Genomic DNA, 26,941 nt, shown 5'->3' on the forward strand with positions numbered 1-26,941 from the left:
TTAATTCTATTTGTTCTGACGACTTGACACCTGTCCACATGTGTTGTTTTGTTGTCTGTCTCCCCCTTCTAGACTGTGAGCCCGTTGTCGGGTAGGGACCGTCTCTACATGTTGCCGACTTGTATTCCCCCCAACATGCCCTACCTCCTTCCCCTCCCCACGGCACCTGTATATATGTTAGTACAGATTTATCACTCTATTTATTTGACTTGTACATATTTACTATTCTATCTATTTTGTCAATGATGTGCATTCAGCTTTAATTCTATTTGTTCTGACGACTTGACACCTGTCCACGTGTGTTGTTCTGTTCTCTGTCTCCCCCTTCTAGACCGTGAGCCCGTTGTTGGATAGGGGCCGCCTCTCTACGTTGCCAACGTGGACTTCCAAAGCGCTTAGTCCAGTGCTCTGCACACAGTGAGCGCTCAATAAATACAACTGAATGTCGTATGACATTAGGTCGTATGTCGTTAGGAGGCCTTCCCAGACTGAGCCCCCTCCTTCCTCTCCCCCTCCCCGTGCCCCCCCGCCTTACCTCCTTCCCCTCCCCACAGCACCTGTATATATGTTTGTACGTATTTATTACTCTATTTATTTTATTTGTACATATTTATTCTATTTATTCTATTTTGTTAATATGTTTTGTTTTGTTGTCTGTCTCCCCCTTCTAGACTGTGAGCCCACTGTTGGGTAGGGACCGTCTCTAGATGTTGCCAACTTGGACTTCCCAAGCGCTTAGTCCAGTGCTCTGCACACAGTCAGCGCTCAATAAATATGATTGAATGAACTTGTCCTTCCCAAGCGCTTAGTCCAGTGCTCTGCACAGAGTCAGTGCTCAATAAATACGATTGAATGAACTTGGACTTCCCAAGCGCTTAGTCCAGTGCTTTGCACACAGTAAGCGCCCAATAAATACGATTGAATGAATGAGTGAATGAACTTGTCCTTCCCAAGCGCTTAGTCCAGTGCTCTGCACACAGTCAGCGCTCAATAAATATGATTGAATGAACTTGTATTTCCCAAGCGCTTAGTCCCGTGCTCTGCACACAGTAAGTGCTCAATAAATGCGATTGAATGAATGAACTTGTACTTCCCAAGCGCTTAGTCCAGTGCTCTGCACACAGTAAGTGCTCAATAAATGCGATTGAATGAACTTGTCCTTCCCAAGCGCTTAGTCCAGTGCTCTGCACACAGTAAGCGCTCAATAAATATGATTGAATGAATGAGTGAATGAACTTGTACTTCCCAAGCGCTTAGTCCAGTGCTCTGCACACAGTCAGCGCTCAATAAATACGATTGAATGAACTTGTATTTCCCAAGCGCTTAGTCCAGTGCTCTGCACACAGTAAGCGCTCAATAAATACGATTGAATGACTGAATGAACTTGCCCTTCTCAAGCGCTTAGTCCAGTGCTCTGCACACAGTCAGCGCTCAATAAATACGATTGAATGAATGAATGAACTTGGACTTCCCAAGCGCTTAGTCCAGTGCTCTGCACACAGTCAGCGCTCAATCAATACGATTGAATGAATGAATGAATGTCGGTCAGTGGGTCAGTCAGTCAGGGGCGACGACAGCGCCCCCGCGCGTTACGTCACCCACCCCTCCCGCGCGCTACGCCATCCAATCACAGCGCGTTGCGTCATCAGTCGGCGCCCCGGCCGCCGGAAGTGACGTAAAAGCGCCGGCGCCCGCGGCTTCTCTCCTCAGTCTCCGGGGCTACCGGCGGCGGCGGCAGCAGGCGCGGTGGTGAGTGATGGCGGCGGCTCCTTCTCCTTCTCATCCTCATCTTCCTCCTCCTCTTCCTCTCCTTCTTCCTCCTCTTCTTCTCCCTCCGGCGGGGAGAGGATCTGGAGGGGGTCCCCGCCCTCCCGGAGCCCCCCCCGGGCACGGTCGGGCCCTGACCTGCCCCTCCGGGACCGGGCCAGAATCATCAGTATCATCATCATCATCATAATAATGACGGCATTTATTATCCCCCCCAGCGCTTAGAACAGTGCTTTGCACATAGTAAGCGCTTAACAAATACCAACATTATTATTATTATTATTACTATGTGCCAAGCGCTGGGGAGGGTACAAGGTGATCAGGTTGTCCCACGGGGGGCTCACAGTCTTCATCCCCATTTTACAGATGAGGGAGCTGAGGCCCGGAGAGGTGAAGTGACTTGCCCGCAGTCATACAGTTGACAAGCGGCGGAGCCGGCATTAGAACCCATAATAATGATGATGATGGTATTTATAAGCGCTTACTATGTGCAAAGCACTGTTCTAAGCGCAGGGGAGGTTACAAGGTGATCAGGTTGTCCCACGCGGGGGGTTCCCAGTCTCCATCCCCATTTTACAGATGAGGGAGCTGAGGCCCATTGAAGTGAAGTGACTTGCCCGCAGTCATACAGTTGACAAGCGGCGGAGCCGGGATTAGAACCCATAACAATAATAATAATAATAATGGCATTTAGAAGTGCTTACTATGTGCAAAGCCCTGTTCTAAGCGCTGGGGAGGGTACAAGGTGATCAGGTTGACCCCCCGGGGGGGGGGGGGGCGGCTCCCAGTCTCCATATCCATTTTACAGATAAGGGAGCTGAGGCCCAAAGAAGTGAAGTGACTTGCCCACAGTTGACAAGCGGCTGAGCTGGGATTAGAACCCATAATAATAATAATGATGGCATTTATAAGCGCTTACTTTGTGCAAAGCACTGTTCTAAGCGCTGGGGAGGTTACAAGATGATCAGGTTGTCCCCCGGGGGGCTCGTAGTCTTAATCCCCATTTTACAGATGAGGGAACTGAGGCCCAGAGAAGTGAAGTGACTTGCCCACAGGCATACAGTTGACAAGCGTCGGAGCCGGGATTAGAACCCATAATAATAATAATAGTAACGATGGCATTTATAAGCGCTTACTATGTGCTAAGCGCTGGGGAGGGTACAAGGTGATCAGGTTGTCCCACGGGGGGCTCACAGTCTTAATCCCCATTTTACAGATGAGGGAACTGAGGCCCAGAGAAGTGAAGTGACTTGCCCACAGTCATACAGATGACAAGCGGCGGAGCCGGGATGAGAACCCATAATGATAATAATAGTAGTGATGGCATTTATAAGCGCTTACTATGTGCTAAGCGCTGGGGAGGGTACAAGATGATCAGGTTGTCCCCCGAGGGGGCTCCCGGTCTTCATCCCCATTTTGCAGATGAGGGAGCTGAGGCCCAGTGAAGTGACTTGCCCACACTCATACAGTTGACAAGCGGCGGAGCTGGGATTAGAACCCATAATAATAGTAATAATGATGGCATTTATAAGCGCTTACTATGTGCAAAGCACTGTTCTAAGCGCTGGGAAGGGTACAAGGTGATCAGGTTGTCCCCCGGGGGCCTCACAGTCTCCATCCCCATTTTACAGATGAGGGAGCTGAGGCCCAGAGAAGTGAAGTGACTTGCCCAGAGTCATACAGTTGACAAGCGGCGGAGCCGGGATTAGAACCCATAATAATAATAATAATGGCATTTGTAAGCGCTTACTATGTGCCAAGCGCTGTTCTAAGCGCGGGGGAGGGTACAAGGTGATCAGGTTGTCCCCCGGGGGCCTCACAGTCTCCATCCCCATTTTACAGATGAGGGAGCTGAGGCCCAGAGAAGTGAAGTGACTTGCCCACAGTCATACAGTTGGCAAGCGGCGGAGCCGGGATTAGAACCCATAATAATGATGGCATTTATAAGCGCTTACTATGTGCCAAGCGCTGTTCTAAGCGCTGGGAAGGGTACACGGTGATCAGGTTGTCCCCTGAGGGGGCTCCCAGTCTCCATCCCCATTTTGCAGATGAGGGAGCTGAGGCCCATTGAAGTGAAGTGACTTGCCCAGAGTCATACAGTTGACAAGCGGCGGAGCCGGGATTAGAGCCCATAATAATAATAATAATGGCATTTGTAAGCGCTTACTATGTGCCAAGCGCTGTTCTAAGCGCGGGGGAGGGTACAAGGTGATCAGGTTGTCCCCCGGGGGCCTCCCAGTCCCCATCCCCATTTAACAGATGAGGGAGCTGAGGCCCAGAGAAGTGAAGTGACTTTCCCACAGTCATACAGTTGACAAGCGGCGGAGCTAGGATTAGAACCCATAATAATAATAATGATGATGGCATTTATAAGCACTTACTATGTGCCTAGCACTGTTCTAAGTGCTGGGGAGGGTACAAAGTGATCAGGTTGTCCCCCGGGGGACTCACAGTCTCCATCCCCATTTTACAGATGAAGGAGCTGAGGCCCAGGGAAGTGAAGTGACTTGTCCAGAGTCATGCAATTGACAAGCGGCAGAGGTGGGATTAGAACCCATAATAATAATAATAATGGCATTTATAAGCGCTTACTATGTGTAAAGCACTGTTCTAAGCGCTGGGGAGGGTACAAGGTGATCAGGTTGCCCCCCGGGGGAGGGGGGCTCCCAGTCTCCATACCCATTTTACAGATGAGGGAGCTGAGGCCCAGAGAAGTGAAGTGACTTGCCCACAGACATACAGTTGGCAAGCGGCGGAGCCGGGATTAGAACCCATAATAATAATAATGATGGCATTTATAAGCACTTACTGTGTGCAAAGCACTGTTCTAAGCGCTGGGGAGGGTACAAGGTGATCAGGTTGCCCCCCGGGGGGGGGGCCTCACAGTCTTCATCCTCATTTTACAGATGAGGAAGCTAAGGCCCAGAGAAATGAAGAGACTTGCCCACAGTCATACAGTTGACAAGCGGCGGAGCCGGGATTAGAACCCATAATAATAATAATAATAATGGCATTTATAAGCGCTTACTATGTGCCAAGTGCTGTTCTAAGTGCTGGGGAGGGTACAAGGTAATCAAGTTTTCCCCCGGGAGGGGCTCCCAGTCTCCATCCCCATTTTACAGATGAGGAAGCTGAGGCCTAGAGAAGTGAAGTGACTTGCCCACAGTCATACAGTTGACAAGCGGCAGAGCTGGGATTAGAACCCATAATAATAATAATGATGGCATTTATAAGCGCTTACTGTGTGCAAAGCACTGGTCTAAGCGCCGGGAAGGTTACAAAGTGATCAGGTTGTCCCACGTGGGGCTCACAGTTCTTAATCCCCATTTTACAGTTGAGGGGACTGAGGCCCAGAGAATTGAAGTGACTTGCCCAAGTCACACAGCTCACAAGCGGCGGAGCCAGGATTAGAACCCATGACCTCTGACTCCCAAGCCTATTACTACTACTAATAATAACGATGGCATTTAAGCGCTTACTCTGTGCCAAGCACTGTTCTAAGCACTGGGGGGGAATGCAAGGTAATAATAATGCATTTATTAAGCGCTTACTATGTGCAAAGCACTGTTCTAAGCACTGGGGAGGATACAAGGTGATCAGGGATACAAGGTGATCAGGTTGTCCCACTTGGGGCTCACAGTCTTAATCCCCATTTTACAGATGAGGTAACTGAGGCACAGAGAAGTTAAGTGACTTGCCCAAAGTCACAAAGCTGACAATTGGCGGAGCTGGGATTTGAACCCGTGACTTCTGACTCCAAAGCCCGGGTTCTTTCCACTGAGCCACACTGCTTCTCTAGGTTGTCCCAAATGGGGCTCACAGTCTTAATCCCCATTTTACAAATGGGGTCACTGAGGCCCAGAGAAGTGGAGTGACTTGCCCAAAGTCAAAGGTGATCAGGTTGTTCCACGGGGGCACTCACAGTTTTCATCCCCATTTTACAGATGCGTAACTGAGGCCCAGAGAAGGGAAGTGACTTGCCCAAAGGCACACAGCTGATACATCCATCTATCCATCCATTCATTCATTCATTCAGTCGTATTTATTGAGTGCTGACTGTGTGCAGAGCACCGGACTAAGCGCTTGGGAAGTACAAATCGGCAACAGAGACGGTCCCGACCCAACAACAGGCTCAAAGTCTAGAACAATAATGACATTTGTTAATAATAATAATAATAATAATAATAATAATAATAATGGCATTTGTTAAGCGCTTACTATGTGCAAAGCGCTGGAAAGCGCTTACTACGTCCCAGGCACTGTTCTAACCACTGGAGGGGCATACAAGCTAATCAGGCTGGACTCAGGCCCCGTCTCAGAGAAGGGACATGGAGGCACAAAGAAGTGACTTTTTTTTTTAATGGTATTGAAGTGCTTACTACGTGCCAAGCACTGTTCTAACCGCTGGAGGGGATACAGGCTAATGAGGTTCTTTCATTCATTCAGTCGTATTTGTTGAGTGCTTATTGTGTGCAGGGCACTGTACTGAGTGTTTGAAAAGTACAGATGGACAACAGAGATGGTCCCTATCCAATAATGGGCTCACAGTCTAGAAGGGGGGGAGACAGACGACAAAACAAAACAAGTAGACAGGTGTCAATACCTGGTTGGACTCAGGCCCTGTCCCAGAGAAGGGACACAGAGTCATAAAGAAGTGACTTTTTTAAATGGTATTTAAGTGCTTACTATGTGCCAGGAGGATGCCGTCTTGAAGCAGCGTGGCTCAGTGGGAAGCGCCCGGGCTTGGGAGTTAGAGGTCATGGGTTCTCATCCCGACTCCCCCACATGTCTGCTGTGACCTCGGGCAAGTCACTATCAATCAATCAATCAATCGTATTTATTGAGCGCTTACTTTTAGACTGTGAGCCCACTGTTGGGTAGGGACTGTCTCTATGTGTTGCCAACTTGTACTTCCCAAGCGCTTAGTACAGTGCTGTGCACACAGTAAGCGCTCAATAAATACGATTGATGATGACGATGATGCTGTGTGCAGAGCACTGGACTAAGCGCTTGGGAAGTACAAGTTGGCAACATATAGAGATGGTCCCTACCCAACAGTGGGCTCACAGTCTAAAAGGGGGAGACAGAAAATAAAACCAAACATACTAACAAGATAAAATAAATAGAATAGATATGTAAATAAATAGAGTAGTAAATATGTACTAACATATATACAGGTGCTGTGGGGAAGGGAAGGAGGTAAGATGGGGGGGATGGAGAGAGCCTCAGTTACCTCATCCGTAAAATGGGGATTATGACTGAGCCCCACATGGGACAACCTGATCACCTTGTATCCCCCCCAGTGCTTCGCATATAGTAAGCGCTTAACAAATGCCATCATTATTATTATTATTTTACAGATGAGGAAACTGAGGCACAGAGCTGAGGCATAGCACTTAGAGCAGTGCTTTGCACATCGTAAGCGCTTAATAAATGCTATTATGAAGTGACTTACCCAGGCCACACAGGTAGTGGAGCTAGGATTAAAATCAGGTCCTTTGGACTCCCAAGCCCGTGCTCTATCCAGTAATAATGATGGCGTTTGTTAAACGCTTCCTGTGTGCCGAGCACTGCTCTAGGCCACGCTGTCTCAATCGGTGGCATTTATTGAGTGTTTACTGTGTGCAGAGCACCGTACAGTGCTTGGCACATAGTAAGCGCTTAACAAATGCTGTCATTATTATTGTTATTACTAAGCCTTGGGAGGGTATAATACAACAGAGTCGGTAGACGCGGCCAGTTTACAGTCTCAAGGGTGATTCAGGTGGTGAGCGGCAGCTTTCCCCCAGCCCTACAGGATGTTGAACCGTCCAAGGTGAGACCCTCCCACTCAGTATATTTACCCTTAAACGTTGCTAAGCAGTGTTGGGGGTTTTGGTGGTGGTGGAGTAAGTAACCCTGTTGAGCGCTGACCCAGAAGCGGGCAAGTGTGCCGGTCTCCTGGGCAACCATTCTGCCTGTCACTCCGTAGTTGGATTTCTGCAGTCCCCACCGTCACGTCCACCACTGTATCAATGGGAAATCCGGGGTTGTGGAAAGAGTACCCGGCTTCTGTCACAGTCAGCTGTGGGAAACACAAAAAGCTTGCTTCCAGTAGTCTGGATTGCCCATCACTCGTGCGGTTTGTAAGTGCAACACCAGTAAACAGTGGCAGTGGGTTGCAGTGGCTTTCCTGTTCACTGCATCTTTGAAGGTCTTTGGCAGTTTGACGTGTATCTGCCCCAGCATGTAGAACAGGACTTGGCACGTAGTAAGCGCTTGAGAAGCAGCGTGGCCTAGTTCATTCATTCATTCATTCAATCGTATTTATTTAGCACTTACTATGTGCAGAGCACTGTACTAAGCACTTGGGAAGTACAAGTTGGCAACATATAGAGACGGTCCCTACCCAACAGTGGGCTCACAGTCTAGAAGCCTGGTGGAAATAATAATAATAATAATAATGGCATTTATTAAGCGCTTACTATGTGCAAAGCACTCTTCTAAGCGCTGGGGAGGTTACAAGGGGATCAGGTTGTCCCACGGGGGGCTCACAGTCTTAATCCCCATTTTCCAGATGAGGTAACTGAGGCCCAGAGAAGTGAAATGACTTGCCCAAAGTCACACAGCTGACAATTGGCAGAGCCGGGATTCGAACCCCTGACCTCTGACTCCAAAACGAGGACTCTTTCCACTGAGCCACGCCCGGGCCTGGAAGACAGAGGGCGCGGGTTCTAATCCCGGCTGTGCCACGTATCTACTGTGTGACTTCGGGCAAGTCACTTCAGTTCTCTGTGCGTCATCTGTAAAATGGGGATTGAGACTGTGAGCCTCATGTGGGACAGGGACTGTGTCGACCCGATTACCTTAAATCTACCCCAGTGCTTAGAAGGGCGCTTGGCACATAGTAAGCGCTTAACAAATAGCACAATTATTATTATTATTAGGTGTCTTTTCTGACTGTGAGACTGGGTCCATGAGTATGAGTGTTGCTGAGTCTCTCTTGATTTCTTGCACACATGCACACCCTGTCCATTGAAATACAGTCGTGCACCATTTCTCCCCAATTTTTTTATGGTATTTGTTAAAAACTTTGTGCGCTGGATAGATAAAAACTAATCATGTTGGACAAAGTCCCTGTCGCACATGGGGCTCACGGTCTTAAACTCGGTTTTACAGATGAGATAACTGAGGCACGGAGAAGTCAGGTGACTTGCCTAAGGTCTCCGTCCCAGCAGACCAGTGACAGACCCGGGATTAGAACCCAGGCCCGGGCTCTCCATTAGGCCATGCTGCTTCTCACAATCTAGGGTGAGCATTGCCTAGTCTTTAGTAATTCGAAACGGGGCTGGGGGAATGGGGGGAGTGTTTTTACCAAGCCAGGAGGACGTGCGCTTGAGTTGTTTTTCCAGTAGTGGCGATGGTTTGTGCCTAGCCATCTGCCCTCATTCACCCGGTCTCCCCTATGCCCAGGGATATACACGGAAAGGCAGCCGTCCTAATGAGTCGCTGTTCGTGTTGCCATAGCGACCTTTGATCCTGCTTGAAGGCAACATTTGAAACTAGCATCCCCACCTTGTCTTGTTGCTTTACTGCCGTGCCGCGTGCGTATTATGGGCCTGTGTCACCCATTCTTCCGCCCAGCCGCGTTCTGTCCAAGTCATCTTCTGGCCTCCTTGTCACCCTCTGGACCCTGGCCCTCCAGGAAGAGTGCCCGGACGCCAAGGAGACTTAGGAGGAACTCCTGAGCCGCCCCACCTCCAGTGCCTGCCACCCCTGACGGGGCAACCGGCGGGATGCAGGGCTCTCAATATGTCACTGTGTTGTTGTTTTTTTTCCAGTGTGTTTTAAACTCAAATGGGTGATGAAAAGGACTCTTGGAAAGTGAAAACTTTAGATGAAATTCTTCAGGAAAAGAAGCGTAGGAAGGAGCAAGAAGAGAAGGCAGAGATAAAACGCATAAAAAATGTAAGCCATCTTTGTGTGCATCCTGGGTTTTAATAGAGAAGGTTTAATTTCTTTACCCTCATTTTCCCATTAGAACATCGCTTCTTCGGTGAAGTTGTTTTGTACTTCCAAATGTCACAGGTGAGCCCAAAATCCCTTTCCCAGAATTAACCAAAACACCCGATTGCTCAGTTTCCTTTCACCAACTAAAGTGCTCTCTGGGCAGAATCGTTGTGGCCAAAACAATTTTGGGAACCCAGAATCTAACCCGGAGGTGCCCGAGTATAATTAGACGAATATTACTATCGGTCGCCCGTCCAGTAATCTCGTTCCCGAGTGTCGGTAAAATGGTATTGGGGGAATCCTTCTTGTCGATCGTCTCGATTCTAAAAAATGAACTTCTATCTTGCCTCGTTTTTACGAGAGCCCCCTTCCCCCACCCCGGGAGGAACTTTCAGGAGGCTGGTGATGTGTGTCGAAGTCAGTGTCTCCTTCCTGAGCGTAGGGGCCAAGTTCAGCGTGAGCTCCTCTTGGCCGGTACAGTCTTGCTTGGCGGAGAGGGTCGTAGCTCCTCGAGTGCCTCTGCTTCTGCTCCCCAGGCCCCTGGGAAATTGGTGTGGGGCTGTGAGCTCGTGCGGAATTCCTTGATTGTCGTTTAAAAATGGTCTTCTCTGCCAGAGGAACAGTTCATTCTTTTTGTTGTTTTTCCCCCACCCCACCCGTAGTCTGATGATCGAGACTCAAAGCGAGATTCCCTTGAGGAGGGGGAGCTGAGAGATCACCGCATGGAGATAACGATCCGGAATTCCCCCTATAGGCGAGAAGATTCTATGGAAGATAGGTGAGGGGAGAGGCAGCAAGTTTCGGTGGGTCCTCCAAGCCGCCGGATCCTGGAACGGGACAGAATTCCTGGTCCCGAGGAGCCGCCCATGATCATCTTTCGAAGTTCCTGAGGCATGAGTGGGGTGGGGATGGGGATTTGCCCAGTGACTTACACCACCACCCTCACCCTCCCAACTGCTGCTGTCCTGTGGCTACCTCTGTTGCATGCATGCGGGTGTGTCATGGTGGCATAGTGGGGGACGGGGGGTAAGGGCAGAGCTAGCTCCAGAGTTCAGGGGGAAAGGGGCACCGGGGTGGGTTGGGGCAGACCCTGCCCAGAAGCCAACAATGAGCAGTCAAGGGCATCACTTTCCTAGAACCCCATCAGCCACCAGTTAGTGACTGAGCATGAGTTCTCCAAGCTGTGGGTGGGGGGCCAGGGCCTAGCTACCGGACTGGTGGCCTTGGAGTGCATGTTGACTTTTCACGGCCTCCCTCCCGGTACCCGCCTTCGGAAACGGCTTTTATTGGCTCTGGTCTCAGGCCCGGGTCCACGGTGATGAATCCCATTTGGTGATTCACCTCCCAAATGGTGAATCCCGGCCCGCCCTGCCTGGGTCTGTTGTGGGGATTTGATTTGCGGTAGTCATTCCCAGCCGGGCGGGGTATCTGCATCCGGAGCGGGCAGGGGGACGGGCCACCTGTTGACAAAGTGTCCGCCCGTAGCTGCGGTGGTTAGTCAGGGCTAATGACCGGTTGCGCACATTGTAACGCTCTCTGATTACCCGACTTGTGACGGGGCTGGGCCACTGGCTTTCTGTTACAGAGGAGAGGAAGATGACTCCTTGGCTATCAAACCACCCCAGCAAATGTTCCGGAAGGAAAAAACTCACCACAGGAAAGATGAAAAGAGGAAAGAAAAGCGTAGACACCGAAGCCATTCGACAGAAGGGGGTAATGGCCTGGGGAAGCATTTCTCTGTGAAAGTCAGTTTTCATTTGGTCCTTTGGCATCTTGAAATGCAACTCTAACTCAGTCCAAAAGCCCGAGTCTGTTTTAGATACCAGTTGTGCCCCATGATGATGATATGATTATGGTACTCGTTAAGCTCTTACTATGTGCCAAGCACTGTTCTACGCTCCGGGAAAGCTATGAGTTGATTAGGTTGGGCACAGCTCCTGTCCCACCTGGGGCTCACGCTCTTAATCCTCATTTTACAGATGAGGTAACTGAGTTACAGAGAAGTTAAGTGACTTACCCAAGGTCACGCAGCAGACGTGTGGCGGAACCGGGATTTGGACCCAGGTCCTTCTGACTCCCAGGCTTGGGCTATATCCACTAAGCCATGCTACTTCTCATAACCGAATCTAATCACGATCTATTAATAATAATTGTGGTATTTCAGCGCTTCCTATGTGCCAAGCACTGTGCAAGACGTTGGGGTAGATATAATACAACGATACGGACCACCGTCTTCTTCCCCAGCGTCCATCATAATTGGGGGAAAGGGCAGGTTTGGCATCGGAGCCGGAATAGCCCAAGTGTCACAGAAGCGGAGGCTCAAGAGTTGGTCTCCTCGATACACATCCAGGGCGGATTTCTGATCTGAGGCATCTCAACTCCTGGCTTAGTCTTTAGCTTCCTCTTATAGGAGGAGCCCCAGCCAGCGACACCCTAAGCCAGTGTGCGGTAAACCCAACTCAAAGACCCATCAGGGTTTTCCCCCGATCTTTCCCGGATTAAATTCCGACCCGCAGCCGGCGTCTCGGGCTGCTGACGCGGTGTCTGTGCCCATCAGGGAAGCACGCCAGGGTGAAAGAGAAGGAAAGAGAGCATGAGCGGCGGAAACGGCATCGTGAGGAGCAGGAAAAGGCTCGACGCGAGTGGGAGAGGCAGAAGCGGAGGGAGATGGCCCGGGAGCACTCCAGGAGAGAGAGGTGAGGGGGCTATTGGGGAGACCCAGGTCCACGCGGCAGGGTCAGACCTTCCTTTCTCCCCCGGACATTTTCCGTCCACTCTCCTGACCCAAACGGGGCCACATGGGGCTGCCGGGCCCAGGTATGCTCTGTCCCAGAACCAGGCCCCCAGGAGTGGGTCTTCAATGTGTTGACTATTCTTGGGTGTAACCATAGCCCCCACGGACACACCAGCCCCCTGATTTTCCTAGGCTCAGTCACCCCGCTGGAAGAGTCCCGGGGAAGTCTGGTCTGGGACTCCTGGCTCCCCAGATTTCACCTCCTGAACTTCACACAAATCTAGGTCCTTTCTTGTCACCTGAGCCAGGTCTTTGGCCCAGGGAGTTGACAGAGCCGAAACGCCGCGAAATGCTCCTCGCTCCGAGAAAGGCTCACCTTTGGTCTGAGGCCCCAGAATGAATAGCACTGGCCCCGACTGGCTCTGGGATGCCCATCTTCCCTGGCTGTCAGACGACCCGGGGCTAGCATTGGCATTGGCTGACCTGAAAAGAACAGATGTTGTGCCTCAAGTGTAAATTAAAAGTGTTGGGGGGGAAAAAGAAATCTTGACCCTTCCTATTTGAATTAAAAAAAAAATAGGCATATGATTGCTTCCAGGGACCGCCTTGAACAACTGGAGCGCAAACGGGAGCGGGAGCGGAAGATGAGGGAGCAGCAGAAAGAGCAGAGGGAACAGAAGGAGCGGGAGAGGCGAGCTGAGGAGAGACGCAAAGAACGAGAAGCGCGGCGGGAAGGTAATGGGGGAAGTGGAGACGGGAGGGTCCGGGGGCCCAGGGCAGCGCCCAAGGAGGACTGGGAACCAGAGAGGTTCCCAGGCTCGGGGTGGTGGTGGTGGGAGGGCACTGGTATTTCAGTCCTTCCTGTAGACGAATTCTGCCCCCGAGTACCGTCCCAGGTTGACTGGCCTTGGCAACAGCTGAACCCACTGCCCCCTCACATTAGCTAATTGTAGTTAATTCCAGGACCCTTAAGTGGGGGGGCCTTGCCAAGTCCAAAAGACTTGGCTACCCACAACAAATTTCTGATGAACCATTCAAACCTCATCTGTCTTTTCCTTAAGTACAAAGACTGTGTTTCTGTGTGACCGTCCTCCCACACCTGCGGTCCACCAAAGGACATTCAGGCTCCACTTGATTTGTATTGAACTCCTGCTCGGCGCAGACCACTGTACCGAGTGCTGGGAGAGTTCTTTAAAGACCCGATCCCTACCCTTGAGAAGCTTATGCTCTATTGGTTTGCATTCGATGGTAGCCCGGTTGCTAACCCCTTTCCCAAAAGTGATCACGTTGACGGCTGAGGCTCTGAAGTGAGAGGGAAAGGACAGATTTTCTGTTCATCGTGATTCGATAAATGCTTACAGTGTGCTTGTACTAGGCCCTGGTTTAGTGGATAGAGCAAGGTCCTGGGAGACAGAAGGACCCGGGTTCTAGTCCTGGCTCTGCCATTTGTCTGCTCTGTGTCCATAGGCTAGTCACGTCTCTTCTCGCTGCCTGTTGCCTCATCTGTATAATGGGGATTAATACTGTGAGCCCCAAGTGGGACGTGGACTTTGTCCGACCTGATTAACGTGTATCTACCCCAGTGTTTAATACAGTGCCTAGCACATAGTAAGTACTTAACAAATACCATTTAAAAAAAAAAGCCCTGGAACATTGCCCCCAAAATTACTGTAGGCATGGTAAGGGCCCATAAAGACCTCTCAGTTTCAGGAGGTGAAGAAAAGGTGGGCAGGCATTGGTCAACGATACTAATGGAAACAAGTTGTAATTCAACAGTAAAAGTCACAGGCAGTAAGAAACACCCTGGCCAACGGAGCTTGGAGGTTGTAGTGATCAGTTCCTTCTCACGAACGGCTGCAGTCTTCCAGAAGCTCCGAACGTGGTAGCCGCGGGCTCCGAGCCTCCGGGCTCCACGTTTGTGCTGCCTGGGGCTTACGTGGGAAGTGGGATCAGAAGAGTGGAGGCTGCCCCGGGGACCTTGCGGGGGCTGTGGGTAAAACTGGATGACCTAAGGTTGACATCTGGCTGGGTGCTGCATGGGAGAGCAAAGGTAGCCAGGGGCCCGGAGAGCAGGTGGCATCGCTGGGCGGCGGAGTGTGTTAGTGGTCGGGTGTTTTCGAAGGCCGGGCTCTGCTCCCTGTCCCGCTGCAGTGTCTGCCCACCACCGGACCGTGAGGGAAGACTATGGAGACAAGGTGAAAGTGAGCCACTGGAGCCGCAGCCCGTTACGGCAGCAGCGGGAACGATTCGAGCAAGCGGACAGCAGGAAGCCAGGTGAGCGAGCAGGGGTTGGGCTCTGGGAGCCTCAGAAGAGGATAGGACGAGCCGAGGAGGGGATGAGCACCACGGAACTTCTATGACCGGAGGCGGAACTCAGACCCAGGGATGGGCTTCCCTGGAGATGAGTGGTGCTCAGCCCCCTGTTCCCATGGTAACCCGGGTGGGGAGGGTTGGTTCAGCCCCCAAGGGAATCCCTCAGTCAGTTTATAAATGAATGGCCTCATGGTCGCAAGGTGCATTTTCACTGAGGACTCCCGGGAAAGCGTTACCGGTTCTGCAGGTGATGGAGTGGTGGCGTCCGTTGATCGTCCTACCTTTAGGTGGGGTCCGGGTTCCGAGGACACTTCGGCATCTTATCCAACAACGGAACCATGCCCGTAGGGTTTGGGCACCAAACACGTTCCTGGATAACGGTGTCTGGATCCGATTTTCCGTTTAAGTAGCAGTGACGGTGATGGTGTTTGAATGCCTTCTGAGTGCAGGGCACCATACTAAGCACTTGGGAAGTACAGTAGCAACACAAGACACGTCCTCTCTCCTCAAGGAGCTCGCATTAGAGTGCGCTTTACTGGGGGAGACAGACTTGAAAATATTCCCCAAGGGTGCAGTCATAATAAATTGAGCGTTCAAAGAAATCCAAGTACTGTGGATGGGTAAAATTCAGTCAAGTGGTTGAGGGGGCTAACTCCTGGTCTTCCTGTGGTCCTCTGTGACCTTTCAGGTTTTGGCTATTCTTCAACTGTGTGGTGCGCGTGAGAGCGTGAGTGACTCCGTCCTGAATACAGTGGGAATTTAGGCAACTGAAAATCCCCGAGGTAGTCTGGAGTTGTGGATTCTTTCTCCCACTCTGCTGTATTTTCTCCGTTTCTCAGTGAAGGAGGAGCAGCCCGAAGAGAGAGACCCCCTCTCCGACCTGCAGGATGTGAGCGACAGCGAGAGGAAAACAAGTTCAGCGGAATCTTCCTCAGGTAGAGTTGGGTGGCCTCCAGTCCGGGCCTCAGCACCAGCGAAGGAAGCTTCGCCGGAGTCTGCTTGACCGGAGGAGCTGTGGAAATTCATCCCCCGGCTCTCCGTGTCTGTTCCCTGGCAGAGTCTGGATCGGGCTCCGAGGAAGAGGAGGAAGAAAGTAGCAGCGAGGAGTCGGAGGAGGAGGAGGAAGAGGAAGAGGAGGAGGAGGAGGAAGAAGAGGAGGAGGAAGAGGAGGAGACGGGCAGCAATTCTGAGGAAGCCTCAGAGCAGTCTGCCGGTGAGTGACGTGACCCCTTTGAGCTGAGTACATGCCTCCAGGGCCTTTGTCTACTTAGGAGCTCCCCAGCACAGCCACCATTCTGGTTGACAAGCCTCCAATTCCTTTCCTCCTGTTTATTCAGTTAATCGGTCATTGGCATTTACTGAGTGCCTACCGTAGGCACTTGAGAGAATTTGCAAGGGGAGCAAAGCCCTCTCCCCTTGTCCTCCAGGAGCTTACAGTCCAAGGCGGAGAGCTGGATAGGAATCATTAACGTGTCAGTGGACAGTGGGAGCAGGAGCAGAGATTAAATAGAAGAATAAATGTGCCAGCATGAAATATCAGAAAAAAGAATTGAATGTGTAGTTGAGTATTTCTCGGTATATAAGTGCTGAGAGTGGCTATAACTATGTCACTGTTGAGGGTGGATGGTGGATTGGCGTGACATGAGGCATAGGGAGTGAATCGGGGAAGGCTTCCCGATCGGTTGAGTTCGGAGTGTTGGACTCTACTGGAACCCGGGCCGTGCCTGGCCTGACGGGTCGACGACGTTCTGATTGCAGAGGAAGTGAGTGAAGAAGAAATGAGTGATGAAGAGCGAGAGAATGGGAACCACGTCTTAGTTGGTAAGAGACCCTGTCCCCGTCTGTACTCTAAGGCTAAGGCTGGAGGGGCCGGGGCAGGGGTTTTCTCAGGGCTGGTGGAGAGGGGATTGAGGGTCTGGCCATGATTCCTCGTCTCCTCGGCCCCACCCGTTAACCTCCGCTATCTGCCTGAGGTGCCCCCAGTCTGGGGATTCCAGTGAATTTGGAGGGTGGAATGAGCCTAGGGCACAGGGAGCCCATGTTTTCTCTCTCCTGGACGCTTTTTCCTGCTGCACCTGGAAGCCGAATGCCGGCTCCCCCTTCCTCTCTCCCATTCCCCGGCCCGGGATCTGGTTCCTTGTTTGATTCTAACTTTTAAAGTTCCAGAGTCGAGATTTGACCGGGATTCGGGCGAGAGTGAGGAAGGCGAGGAAGAGGTGGGAGAGGCGACTCCCCAGTCCACTGCCATGACGGAGGGAGAGTACGTTCCCGACTCTCCGGCCGTGTCACCCGTCGAGCTACAGCAGGAGCTCCCCAAGTACCTCCCTGCGCTGCAGGTCAGGGTCCCCACAGCCTCTGCCAGCTGCTCCAGCTCCAGAGGGGTCACCTTCCCCTGCTCCCCTCCTGTCCCCTGCCGCTTCCATTCCTCTCTGCCTCTGTCTATATGGCTGTGGTGGCCATAATGAGGGGTGGCCAAGGCAGGGGCGAAGGGAGAGTGAAGCCTGAAGGCGGTTATTCAGCCAGTGGTGTTCCCAAAGAAGCAGGGTTGGGTCCTCTGGGCCCCCACCTGCTGTTGCTATAGTAACTTCATGGGGATGGGAGAGACTTTTTTCCCCACAAATGGCTAAGACTTAGTAAGGTCGGTAGCATAAGGGGACTTCCGAGGTGAGTGATTAAAATCTCTCTCCCCTCCTTGCCCCATGGCTCCTGAGTCTGTCAGGGTCACCTTTGGGGAGTCGGGCTGGCAGCCAGGTGATGTTTTGTCCGCCTCTGCCCTTTTGAACGGGAGGACCATGTACTGGTACCTTGGAGGGGAGGTTTGTCTGCAGGAAGAGGGATTCAACTGGCTGTAGGCACCCGGGTCAGAAGGGCCAGTTTTGCCCCGTCCCACTGCCTGGCTGAGGGCCAGACTTGAGAAAGTGGAGTTTGGGTTGAGGAGATGTATTGGACCCTTCCTTTTTGTCTTTCTTCCATCTTGCCATGGCCCAGGGGAGGCCGGGGAGGGTGTCTTTCCACCGGGCAGGGGATTGAGGGGCAGTTGTCACTTATCTGTGAGTTGCCAGAGCTGCTGCCGACACCAGTGGTCATTGACTGTATTCATTGAGCACCTGTCTGCCGAGTATTGTACTGTGTTCTTGGGAAAGTACAGTAGAGTTAGTATGCATGATCCCTGCCTTCAAGGAGCTTCGCATCTGTCAGGAAAGGGAAACTCCAAATTTTATTACAAGTAGGGGCAAGTGTCAGAATTAAAGATATGTACATAAATGCTGGGGGAGGGTGAGGGGAGGGGTGATGAGTGCCCAAGTGCTTAGGTGACACAGCAATGGCAAGGTGGCAGTTGGGAAGGATATAGAGTGGAGAGATGAGAGATTAATCAGGGAAGGCTTCCTGGAGGAGATGGAATTTCAGGGCTTTGAAGACGGGGTGACCAGTGATCTCTTGAATGGGAAAGGGGAGGGAGTTCCAGCCAGTGGGGGGGGCAGGAGGAAGAAGTCGATGGCGGGAGGGTTGAAAGTGAGGCCCAGTGAATAAATGGGACTGAGAGTACCGGAGATTGGGAGTCGGGGCGCAGTTGGAAAAAAGAGCATGAATAAATAGAGGATCCCACTGAATTCCTTAAAGCCGAGGGTCGGGAGAGCTTTCGCTTGATGCAGAAAGAGTTGCTGTTCAGGAGGGATGGGGAGATTGGCGGCCGACCAGAGAAGTTTCGGGAACCCCCTTAGTTGAGCTAAAAGCCCCATTCTCCCCGCCTCTACCTGGGTGGGATTGCAGCCCCGCCGTCCCCAGAGACAGGACCATAGGCTCTGCCCGTGTACCAATCAATCAATCAATCGTATTTATTGAGCGCTTACTGTATGCAGAGCACTGTACTAAGCACTTGGGAAGTCCAAGTTGGCAACAGAGAGAGACAGTCCCTACCCAACGTACCAAGCATGCATCTCTCCACAGGGCTGCCGCAGTGTGGAGGAATTTCAGTGTCTTAACCGAATCGAGGAAGGGACCTACGGGGTGGTCTACAGGGCGAAGGACAAGAAAACCGGTCAGTGCCACCTGGCAGCGGGGACCGAGGGCCGCGTTCGGGTTCTTGGGGGTGGGGGGGTTCCCGATTTGTGGATGACGTAGCCCATTGAAACCTGCTCCCAGAGAGGCACAGGGGCATGGGAGGGTGGGATGGGGTTCCAACGCATTTAGAGGGGTGTAGAAGAGATTGAGTCCATCGTTGAGGCAGAGAACGGTTTCTCCTCACCTCACTAGGGAAGGCCTCTTGTCTCTGAGGACAGGGCCAGATAGGGGGCAGGTGGAGGGCCTGCTCGTGTGGGCTGCAGAGTAGGGAGGCACTGGGTGCTGGGGCAACGTGGCGTAGTGGCTAGAGCATGGGCCTAAGTCAGAAGGACCTGGGTTCTAATCCCAGCTCTGCCACTTGTCTGCTGTGTGACCTTGGGCAAGTCGCTTCTTCTCTGGGCCTCAGGTACCTCATCTGGGATTAAGAGTGGGAGTCCCATAGGGGATAGAGACTGTGTCCAACTAGATTAACTTGTATCTACCCCAGTGCTTAGAACAGCGCATGACACTTAGTAAGTACTTAAGAAATACTATTATTACCATTCTTAACAATCTGCTTTTCTGGCACTGGATGCTAGTGGGCAGACGTGCAGAAGTTTCTGGAGTGAGGGGTATTGTCTCAGTGCTCTGTTCTGGTTCTTTGCTGTGCTTTCTCTCTGTTTCAGTTCTGGATTCCGAGTAGCAGAATAGCCCCCCGGTCGGGTCAGGCAGCACAGTCTGATCCGAAAGGGTCACCGTAGGCGGTTAGCATGTCCTCTCTGGTGGTTCTAAGACCTGTCTGGGACTTTGTGGAGAAGAGTCTAGGGTCAGAGTCAGTCTGGGACCCAGACATCAGCACCTGGGGAGAGGGAAGAGGGATCGTTTTTTCCGGACTTGTTTCACGGTTTTCCCACTTTCACCATGGCGCTGCCTCATGGTAGGAATAATAATGATTAATAATGATGGTGTCTGTTCAGCGCTTACTTATGCAGAAGCACTGCTCTAAGCGCTGGGGTAGATACAAGGTAATCAGGTTGTCCCACGGGGGGCTCACAGTTTTAATCCCCATTTTACAGATGAGGGCACTGAGGCCCAGAGAAGTTAAGCGGCTGGCCCAAGGTCACACAGCAGACAAGTGGTGGGGCCCGGATTAGAACCCAGGTCCTCTGACTCCAAACCCCGTGCTCTTTCCACTAAGCCATGCTGCTTCCCCGTCTCCCACTGGCCTGAGCGAGGGGGAATTACAGCAGACCCACAAGACTGGGTTGCCTGCCCAGTGGGACTCAGTTTGCCCCCCCAGGCCAGAAGGAATTGGGTTATTTAGACCGGAAACCTCTGTTGGGAGCCTGGGCCACAGGCTCCGTTCATAACTCCTCTCCCTCACCCTTCCGCTCACCCCCACCTCCTCGCAGATGAGATTGTGGCCTTGAAGCGGCTGAAAATGGAAAAGGAGAAAGAAGGTTTTCCCATCACATCTCTCCGGGAGATCAACACCATTCTAAAGGCCCAGCACCCCAACATTGTCACAGTCCGGGTGAGTCGGTCAGTCGTATTTATTGAGCACTTACCGTGAGCAGAGCACTGTACTTAGTGTTTGAGAGAGTACAATATAATAGTAAGCGGACACATTCCTTATCCACAAGCTGACAGTCTACAGGGGGAGACGGACACTACTATGAATAAAGTTGTGACTTGCCCAAAGTCACCCAGCCGACAATTGGTGGAGTCGGGATTTGAACCCATGACCTCTGACTCCAAAGCCCGGGCTCTTTCCACTGAGCCAAGCTGCGTGACGTGGTGGACCGGGAAAGGAGCACTCTTCCTTTTTTACTCGGTTTACTTCCTCTTCCTTCCCCCCCTTTCCCTTCCTTTTCTTCCTCCCTCCTTTCCCGAGTAATAATGATAATGGTGGCATTTATTAGTGTTTACTCTGTTCCAAGGACAGTATTAAGCACTGGGATAGATTCTGGGGGAGAAGCAGCATGATATAGTGGATACAGCATGGGCCTGGGGGTCAGAAGGTCACGGGTTCTAATCCTAGCCGCGCCACTTGTCCGCAGGACGACCTTGGGCAAGTCACTTAGGAGGCCTTCCCAGACTGAGCCCCCTCCTGCCCTTCTCCATCCCCTCCGCCTTACCTCCTTCCCATCCCCACAGCACCTGTATATATGTATATATGTTTGTACGTATTTAGTACTCTATTTTATTTGTACATATTTATTCTATTTATTTTATTTTGTTAATATGTTTTGTGTTGTTGTCTGTCTCCCCCTTCTAGACTGTGAGCCCACTGGTGGGTAGGGACCGTCTCTAGATGTTGCCAGCTTGGACTTCCCAAGCGCTTAGTACAGTGCTCTGCACACAGTAAGCGCTCAGTAAATACGATTGAATGAAAGTAGAGATATAGATATGTACATAAGTGCCGTGGGGTTGGGACGGGGAATGAATAAAGGGAGCCAGTCAGGGGTCCCCAGCACCCATCCCGGCCACGGGTCGGCCTGGGCCGGAGACGGGGAGGGATTTCCCCTGGGGTGAGCTGATTTGGGTGAGTTCCAGCTCCCGAGGATGTGGACAGCTAGCCCCCGAGCAGGTGTGACCTGGCACGGCCCGGGTCAGTGCCCCCCAAGGAGGATCGGAAGCGTCAGGCCAGCCTGACGGCTTGCTTCGGCAGGAGATCGTGGTGGGCAGCAACATGGATAAGATCTACATCGTGATGAACTACGTGGAGCACGATCTCAAGAGCCTGATGGAAACGATGAAGCAGCCGTTCCTACCAGGTAACCTCCCAGCCACCGCGTCCTGCCAGGGGTTCTATTCTGCCGTGCGCAGAACACCGCGCCCGTGCTCAGTCCCGTCTGGGAGGAGCCTGCGGTTCATTGTGGGTATGGCTGGTGCACAGTCATTTCCGGATAGGAGGGAAAAGGGAATGGAAAGTCGGTTGGGAAAAAAGAAGGAGCATAGATGGATGTGTCCAGGAGGGCTGTCAGCCGCGAGTGTCTAAAGCCCTGGGGTAGTGGTGTTTACTCACCCTGCACCCCGGTTTTTACTGTCTTTTCTAAATCACTTTGTGTCTGTTTCCTGGCTGAACCGCAAGCTCCTTGAGGGCAGCGATCTTGACTTCTTGCATAGGGTGACCACCCAAGCATTTAAGACAGTGCTTTGCCCACAGTCGGTACTCAGTCAATCAGGGAAAACAGTTTGGAGGTGGGATTTCAGGAGCGCCTTGAAACTGAGGGGATCATCATCATCATCAATCGTATTGAGCGCTTACTGTGTGCTGGGCACTGTACTAAGCGCTTGGGAAGTCCAAGTTGGCAACATATAGAGACGGTCCCTACCCAACAGTGGGCTCACAGTCTGTGGTCTGGCACTTTCAGAGGGGTCGCGAGTCGCAGGGCAGGGTGGGGCTTGCAGGCGAAGGAGTTGGAGAGGGCAGGTAGATCAGGAGAGAGCCCCGGAGACCCTGTGGAGGCTTTTGAGAAGGGGAGACATGTGAGAAGCGCAGTGATGTAGGTCATTGATCTGGGCTCTGGAGTGTAGTCTGGGCATAGGAGGGTTAGTAATAATAATGGCATTTATTAAGCACTTACTATGTGCAAAGCACTGTTCTAAGCGCCAGGGAGGTTACAAGGTGATCAGGTTGTCCCATGGCGGGGGGCTCACAGTCTTAATCCCCATTTTCCAGATGAGGTAACTGAGGCCCAGAGAAGCGAAGTGACTTGCCCAAAGTCACACAGCTGACAGTTGGCGGAGCCGGGATTTGAACCCATGACCTCTGACTCCAAAGCCCGGGCTCTTTCCACTGAGCTACGCTGCTTCTCAGCCCCTCTAGGGTCAGTGAGATCTTTTCTCTTCCCCCTAGGAAACAGTAAAAATGTGCCACCCAGTTGGACTTGAGAAGCCTGTGGTCGGGTGCCTGTCCTCCCTCTCCGCATGGTAGCAGGGAGTGCAGGGGGCTTTGATCAGTCAATCAATCAATCAATCGTATTGAGCGCTTACTGTGTGCAGAGCACTGTACTAAGCGCTTGGGAAGTACAAGTTGGCAACATACAAAGACAGTCCCTACCCAACAGTGGGCTCACAGTCTTTGATCCTTGAGGAGAGGGTGGGCGGCGTGACCTGGGGCCCCGTCTGTGTGTCCCAGGGGAGGTGAAAACCCTCATGATTCAGTTACTGCGGGGAGTCAAGCATCTCCACGACAACTGGATCCTGCACCGCGACCTCAAGACCTCCAACTTGCTCCTCAGCCACGCCGGCATCCTAAAGGTAAGACTGCCGGGCAGGGGCCAAGCGGAGCCACACTGTGGCCCTGGGCCGTGACACCGTAACCTCGGAATGACCACCCCCGGGGAGCAGGTTCAGGGTGGCTTTGGTCGGGCCCCCTGAGTCACTGGCGGGTAGCTTTCTGGAGGGGACCCGGTGGGGCTTCCCACCTCCTACCTGCTGCCAAACCCCGGCCAGAAAGCGGCCACGGGGTGATGGGGGGATAGGGCTCACCTGCTTGTTCGCTCCCATGCTCCTAGGTGGGGGACTTTGGCCTCGCCCGGGAGTACGGGTCCCCCCTGAAGGCCTACACGCCGGTTGTTGTGACGCTGTGGTACCGGGCCCCAGAACTGCTGCTGGGTGCTAAGGTAGGCGTCTTTTTCTACCGGGGCGAGGCAGGGGGTGCCGGGGGGCGGTGGGAGCGGGGCGCAAGGTGCTTAGAGAAGCAGCATGGCCTAGTGGATAAACTACAGGCCTGGGTTCTAATCCCACCTGTCACTTGTGTGCTGTGTGACTTGGGGCAAGTTGCTTACCTTCTCTATGCCTGTTACCTCATCTGTAAAATGGTGATGATGATGGCATTTAAGCGCTTACACTGTGCAAAGCACTGTTCTAAGCGCTAGGGAGGTTACAAGGTGATCAGGTTGTCCCACGTGCGGGGCTCACAGACTTCATCCCCATTTTACAGATGAGGGAACCGAGGCCCGGAGAAGTGACTTGCGTCAGGGTCACACAGCAGACGTGGGGGAGTTTGGATTAGAACCCATGACCTCTGACTCCCAAGTCTGGGCTCTGTCCACTCAGCCACGTTAAGACTCTGAGCCCCATGTGGGACAGGGTCTGTGTCCAACCCAATTCTATCAGTCCGAGCGCCTACTACAGTGCCTGGCACATAACAGATACCACAATTATCAATAATTATTATTATTATTGGCGGTTACCGCCGTTGTTGGGACCCTGATCTTGAGGATTCCAGGTGCCGGGGGACCCTTCCCGTCCCTATTGGGGCGAAGAGCTGGGACCGTTCCCCTGGGGTGGGTTTGTGGCCTCCATGTCGGCCGTGAACGAGCACGTGACGCCGCCCCTCCTATTTCAGGAGTACTCCACTGCCATCGACATGTGGTCAGTGGGCTGTATATTTGGGGAGCTCCTGACGCAGAAACCGCTCTTTCCGGGAAAGTCCGAAATCGACCAGATCAACAAGGTGTTTAAGGTAGCGTGCGCAGGCTGTCCCGGTCCCTGAGTGCCAAAGCCAGGCGGCCACCGGGGCCAAGTGGGGTGGCGGAGCTGGAGATGCGGCCTCCACACCTCCCACCCCGCACCCCCCAGCACCGCACCCGTGGCTTCTCCCGCCCGCGGGGCCTGTTGAAGAGGGGCCTGTGGCATGGCCGGATGGGCGGCCCCCTCTCGCCCCAGTCCCTGTAGGGCCGCCCGCCGGGGCGTGACGGGGTGGGCCCCACGGGCGACGCTGACGGTCATTGCAGGACCTGGGCACGCCAAGCGAGAAGATCTGGCCCGGCTACAACGAGCTGCCGGCGGTGAAGAAGATGACGTTCACCGAGTATCCCTACAACAACCTGCGCAAGCGTTTCGGCGCCCTCCTCTCCGACCAGGGATTCGACCTCATGAACAAGTGAGGGAGTGGAGCAGCCCCCCCGGGGGAGGGGCCGTGAGGGTTCACCATCATCATCGATCGTATTTATTGAGCGCCGGTGGGCGACGGATCCATCCGCGACAGACCGGTGGGACTGTCCTCTCTGTATCTAACCGCACGCCCGCACGCGGCCCTCTAAGCCGAGTCCCTCCTGCTGGGCCCGGGACACCTGGGAGAGCAACTGGTCACCGACATCCCCCTCCCCACCACCAGAAACCCATCTAAGGTTTCTCCTGTCCCCTCTTGACTTCTTCCGGCTCAACAGCCGTTGTTAACCTTTCCCCAGCCGCCTTTGCTCGTGGCCGTCGCTCTTTAACTCTCTCTGGGGTCCTCACATCCTGGGGGCCAAGAGGACCCTAGACCAGTCTCAATTCGCTGGTGGCCCTAGCCTAGCCCCAAGACACCATTTGCCCTGGTCTGCCCTGAGAACCCTTGGCAGGGGCCTGTCACAAGGCATCCAGCTGCTTTGAGGCCTGCAGCTTTCCCTCGTCCGAACGAATGGCAGTGGGGCTTGGGACCGGGCCGGGGATCCGAGATGCCGAGGAGAGGGAGAAAGGGGGCATCGTTCAAATTCCACTGGGCTGGGTGCCCGCTGCCCCCCCAGGTTCCTGACCTACTACCCTGGGCGAAGGATCACCGCCGAGGACGGCCTGAAGCACGAGTATTTCCAAGAGACGCCCCTGCCCATCGACCCATCCATGTTCCCCACGTGGCCTGCCAAGAGCGAGCAGCAGCGGGTGAAGCGGGGGACCAGCCCCCGCCCTCCAGAGGGTGGCCTAGGCTACAGTCAGCTGGTAGGTTGAGGGGGTGGGGTTGGGTTTTAGGGGGGCTGGAGGGGGGGGTTGGATCGGCTCCAGGGAAGAAGAGTCCCAGAGCACAAGCGAACCGCCTCCCCCGCTGCCCTGCCCAAGCCGCCCCTCACGTGCTCCCCCTCCCCGGTCTGCGTGCAGGGGGACGATGACCTCAAGGACACGGGCTTCCACCTCACCACCACCAACCAGGGGGCTTCTGCCGCCGGGCCGGGCTTCAGCCTCAAGTTCTAAGCCAGCGGCCACCCGGGGACGTGACGTGGACTGGGGCCTGCTGCCGGGGGTGAGACCGACGGTGATTTCCGCTCACGGCTGCGCTCCCCCCACCTCCCTACCCCCACGGCACCGGGGAGCCTTAGGGTGGGGGCCTGAGCTCAGCAGGTCAGCCCTAGGACGCTCTCGGGCCTTTACGGCTGGTTTTCTCCCCTCCCCACCTTTTTCTGAGCTCGTACCACTTGGAGTGAAACTCCATTTTCCCTACTGAGTGTCGGGAAGGGGTGGGGCCGCGTCCAGAGCCCGGCCATGTTCGACTCGGGTCCTAGCGGCCTTGCCAGGGTCAGTGTCGCGCTGGGGGTACCGTGAACCCAGGCCCCGTCACCCCAGACGGGCACTACTGTAGGAGAGTGATGGCTGTGGGAGAGGGGCGGGGGTCGGGGGGGGGTGTTCGGAGGAGCCCTTCCACTTCCCATCTGACCCTTAGCGTACCCGAACCTTCCCTCCCCTTCCAACGTGGTCCGGCCCACCGCAGCAATCGTCTCAAATGTTTTCTACACCCTGGAGCCTCTTTTGTAGCGGAGACCCCAGGCCGCGCGAGAGGAGTAGTGGGTGCCTGCTGTCCTGTCGAAAGGGGGCCGGAGCCACGGGGGGGCGGTTTTGTATATTAAGATTGTCATAAATTTTAAAATAGAGTAAAATATTCTTGGAGGAAAACTTCACCGTAGGTGTGTGTGGTAGCTGGACCCCGGAGAGCAGGCACCCTTGCCCCGTGGCTGGGCGGGGTGAAAGCGGGGAGGGGCGCCTCAGGGCATACTGGCACGGGGTGGGGTGGTGGGAACGGTGCCTGAAAAGCCGAAATAGAAAGCCCCCCCGCTTCCCCCTGCCTGAGGCAAAGGGGTTGTAGGGGGGCTTGCGAGTGGACTTCTGCAAGTTGTTGCTGGTGCCAACTGCTTATAGCAAAGTAGCACGCTGCACCCGCCGGAAGCCAGAGCACAATTTTTGGTGCCTCAGGGTAGCCAGATGGTCCTGGCGAGCCCAGCCCGGACAGGCACAGAGGGAGCGTGGGTGTGTGGGGCCGGCTGGGCCCAGCCCGTCCCTGAGGCGGGGGTCTCCCACAGCAGCAGGAGGCCACCGTGGCCTTACTGGAGTGTAGGT

The 26,941-nt window shown here is 53.4% G+C and overlaps 1 protein-coding gene across 8 annotated transcripts; it reads left to right on the plus strand.

The window, feature by feature from the left end:
* The first annotated feature begins 1,727 nt into the window (after positions 1-1,727).
* LOC119928381 (cyclin-dependent kinase 11B) lies at positions 1,728-26,500 on the plus strand. Of its 8 annotated transcripts, XM_038746584.1 has the most exons (21): positions 1,728-1,749; positions 9,588-9,714; positions 10,419-10,534; positions 11,342-11,469; positions 12,314-12,452; positions 13,071-13,225; positions 14,642-14,764; positions 15,643-15,738; positions 15,861-16,016; positions 16,562-16,624; positions 16,964-17,139; positions 18,752-18,842; positions 20,257-20,378; positions 21,516-21,621; positions 22,989-23,110; positions 23,368-23,475; positions 24,204-24,320; positions 24,592-24,740; positions 25,366-25,555; positions 25,712-25,853; positions 26,319-26,500. In XM_038746584.1, exons 2-20 carry the CDS (start codon positions 9,604-9,606, stop codon positions 25,802-25,804), a joined length of 2,361 nt encoding a protein of 786 aa, XP_038602512.1. In that variant the 5' UTR covers positions 1,728-1,749; positions 9,588-9,603; the 3' UTR covers positions 25,805-25,853; positions 26,319-26,500. The 8 variants fall into 8 exon arrangements, with proteins under 8 accessions (XP_038602512.1, XP_038602513.1, XP_038602514.1 ...); XM_038746585.1 differs by lacking the exon at positions 26,319-26,500 and having other exon boundaries at positions 16,970-17,139; positions 25,712-26,212; XM_038746586.1 differs by lacking the exon at positions 26,319-26,500 and having other exon boundaries at positions 13,089-13,225; positions 25,712-26,212.
* Positions 26,501-26,941: the final 441 nt, after the last annotated feature.

The sequence above is a fragment of the Tachyglossus aculeatus genome, chromosome 5 (genome assembly GCF_015852505.1).
Source record: "Tachyglossus aculeatus isolate mTacAcu1 chromosome 5, mTacAcu1.pri, whole genome shotgun sequence".
NCBI classification, from domain to species: Eukaryota; Metazoa; Chordata; class Mammalia; order Monotremata; family Tachyglossidae; genus Tachyglossus; species Tachyglossus aculeatus.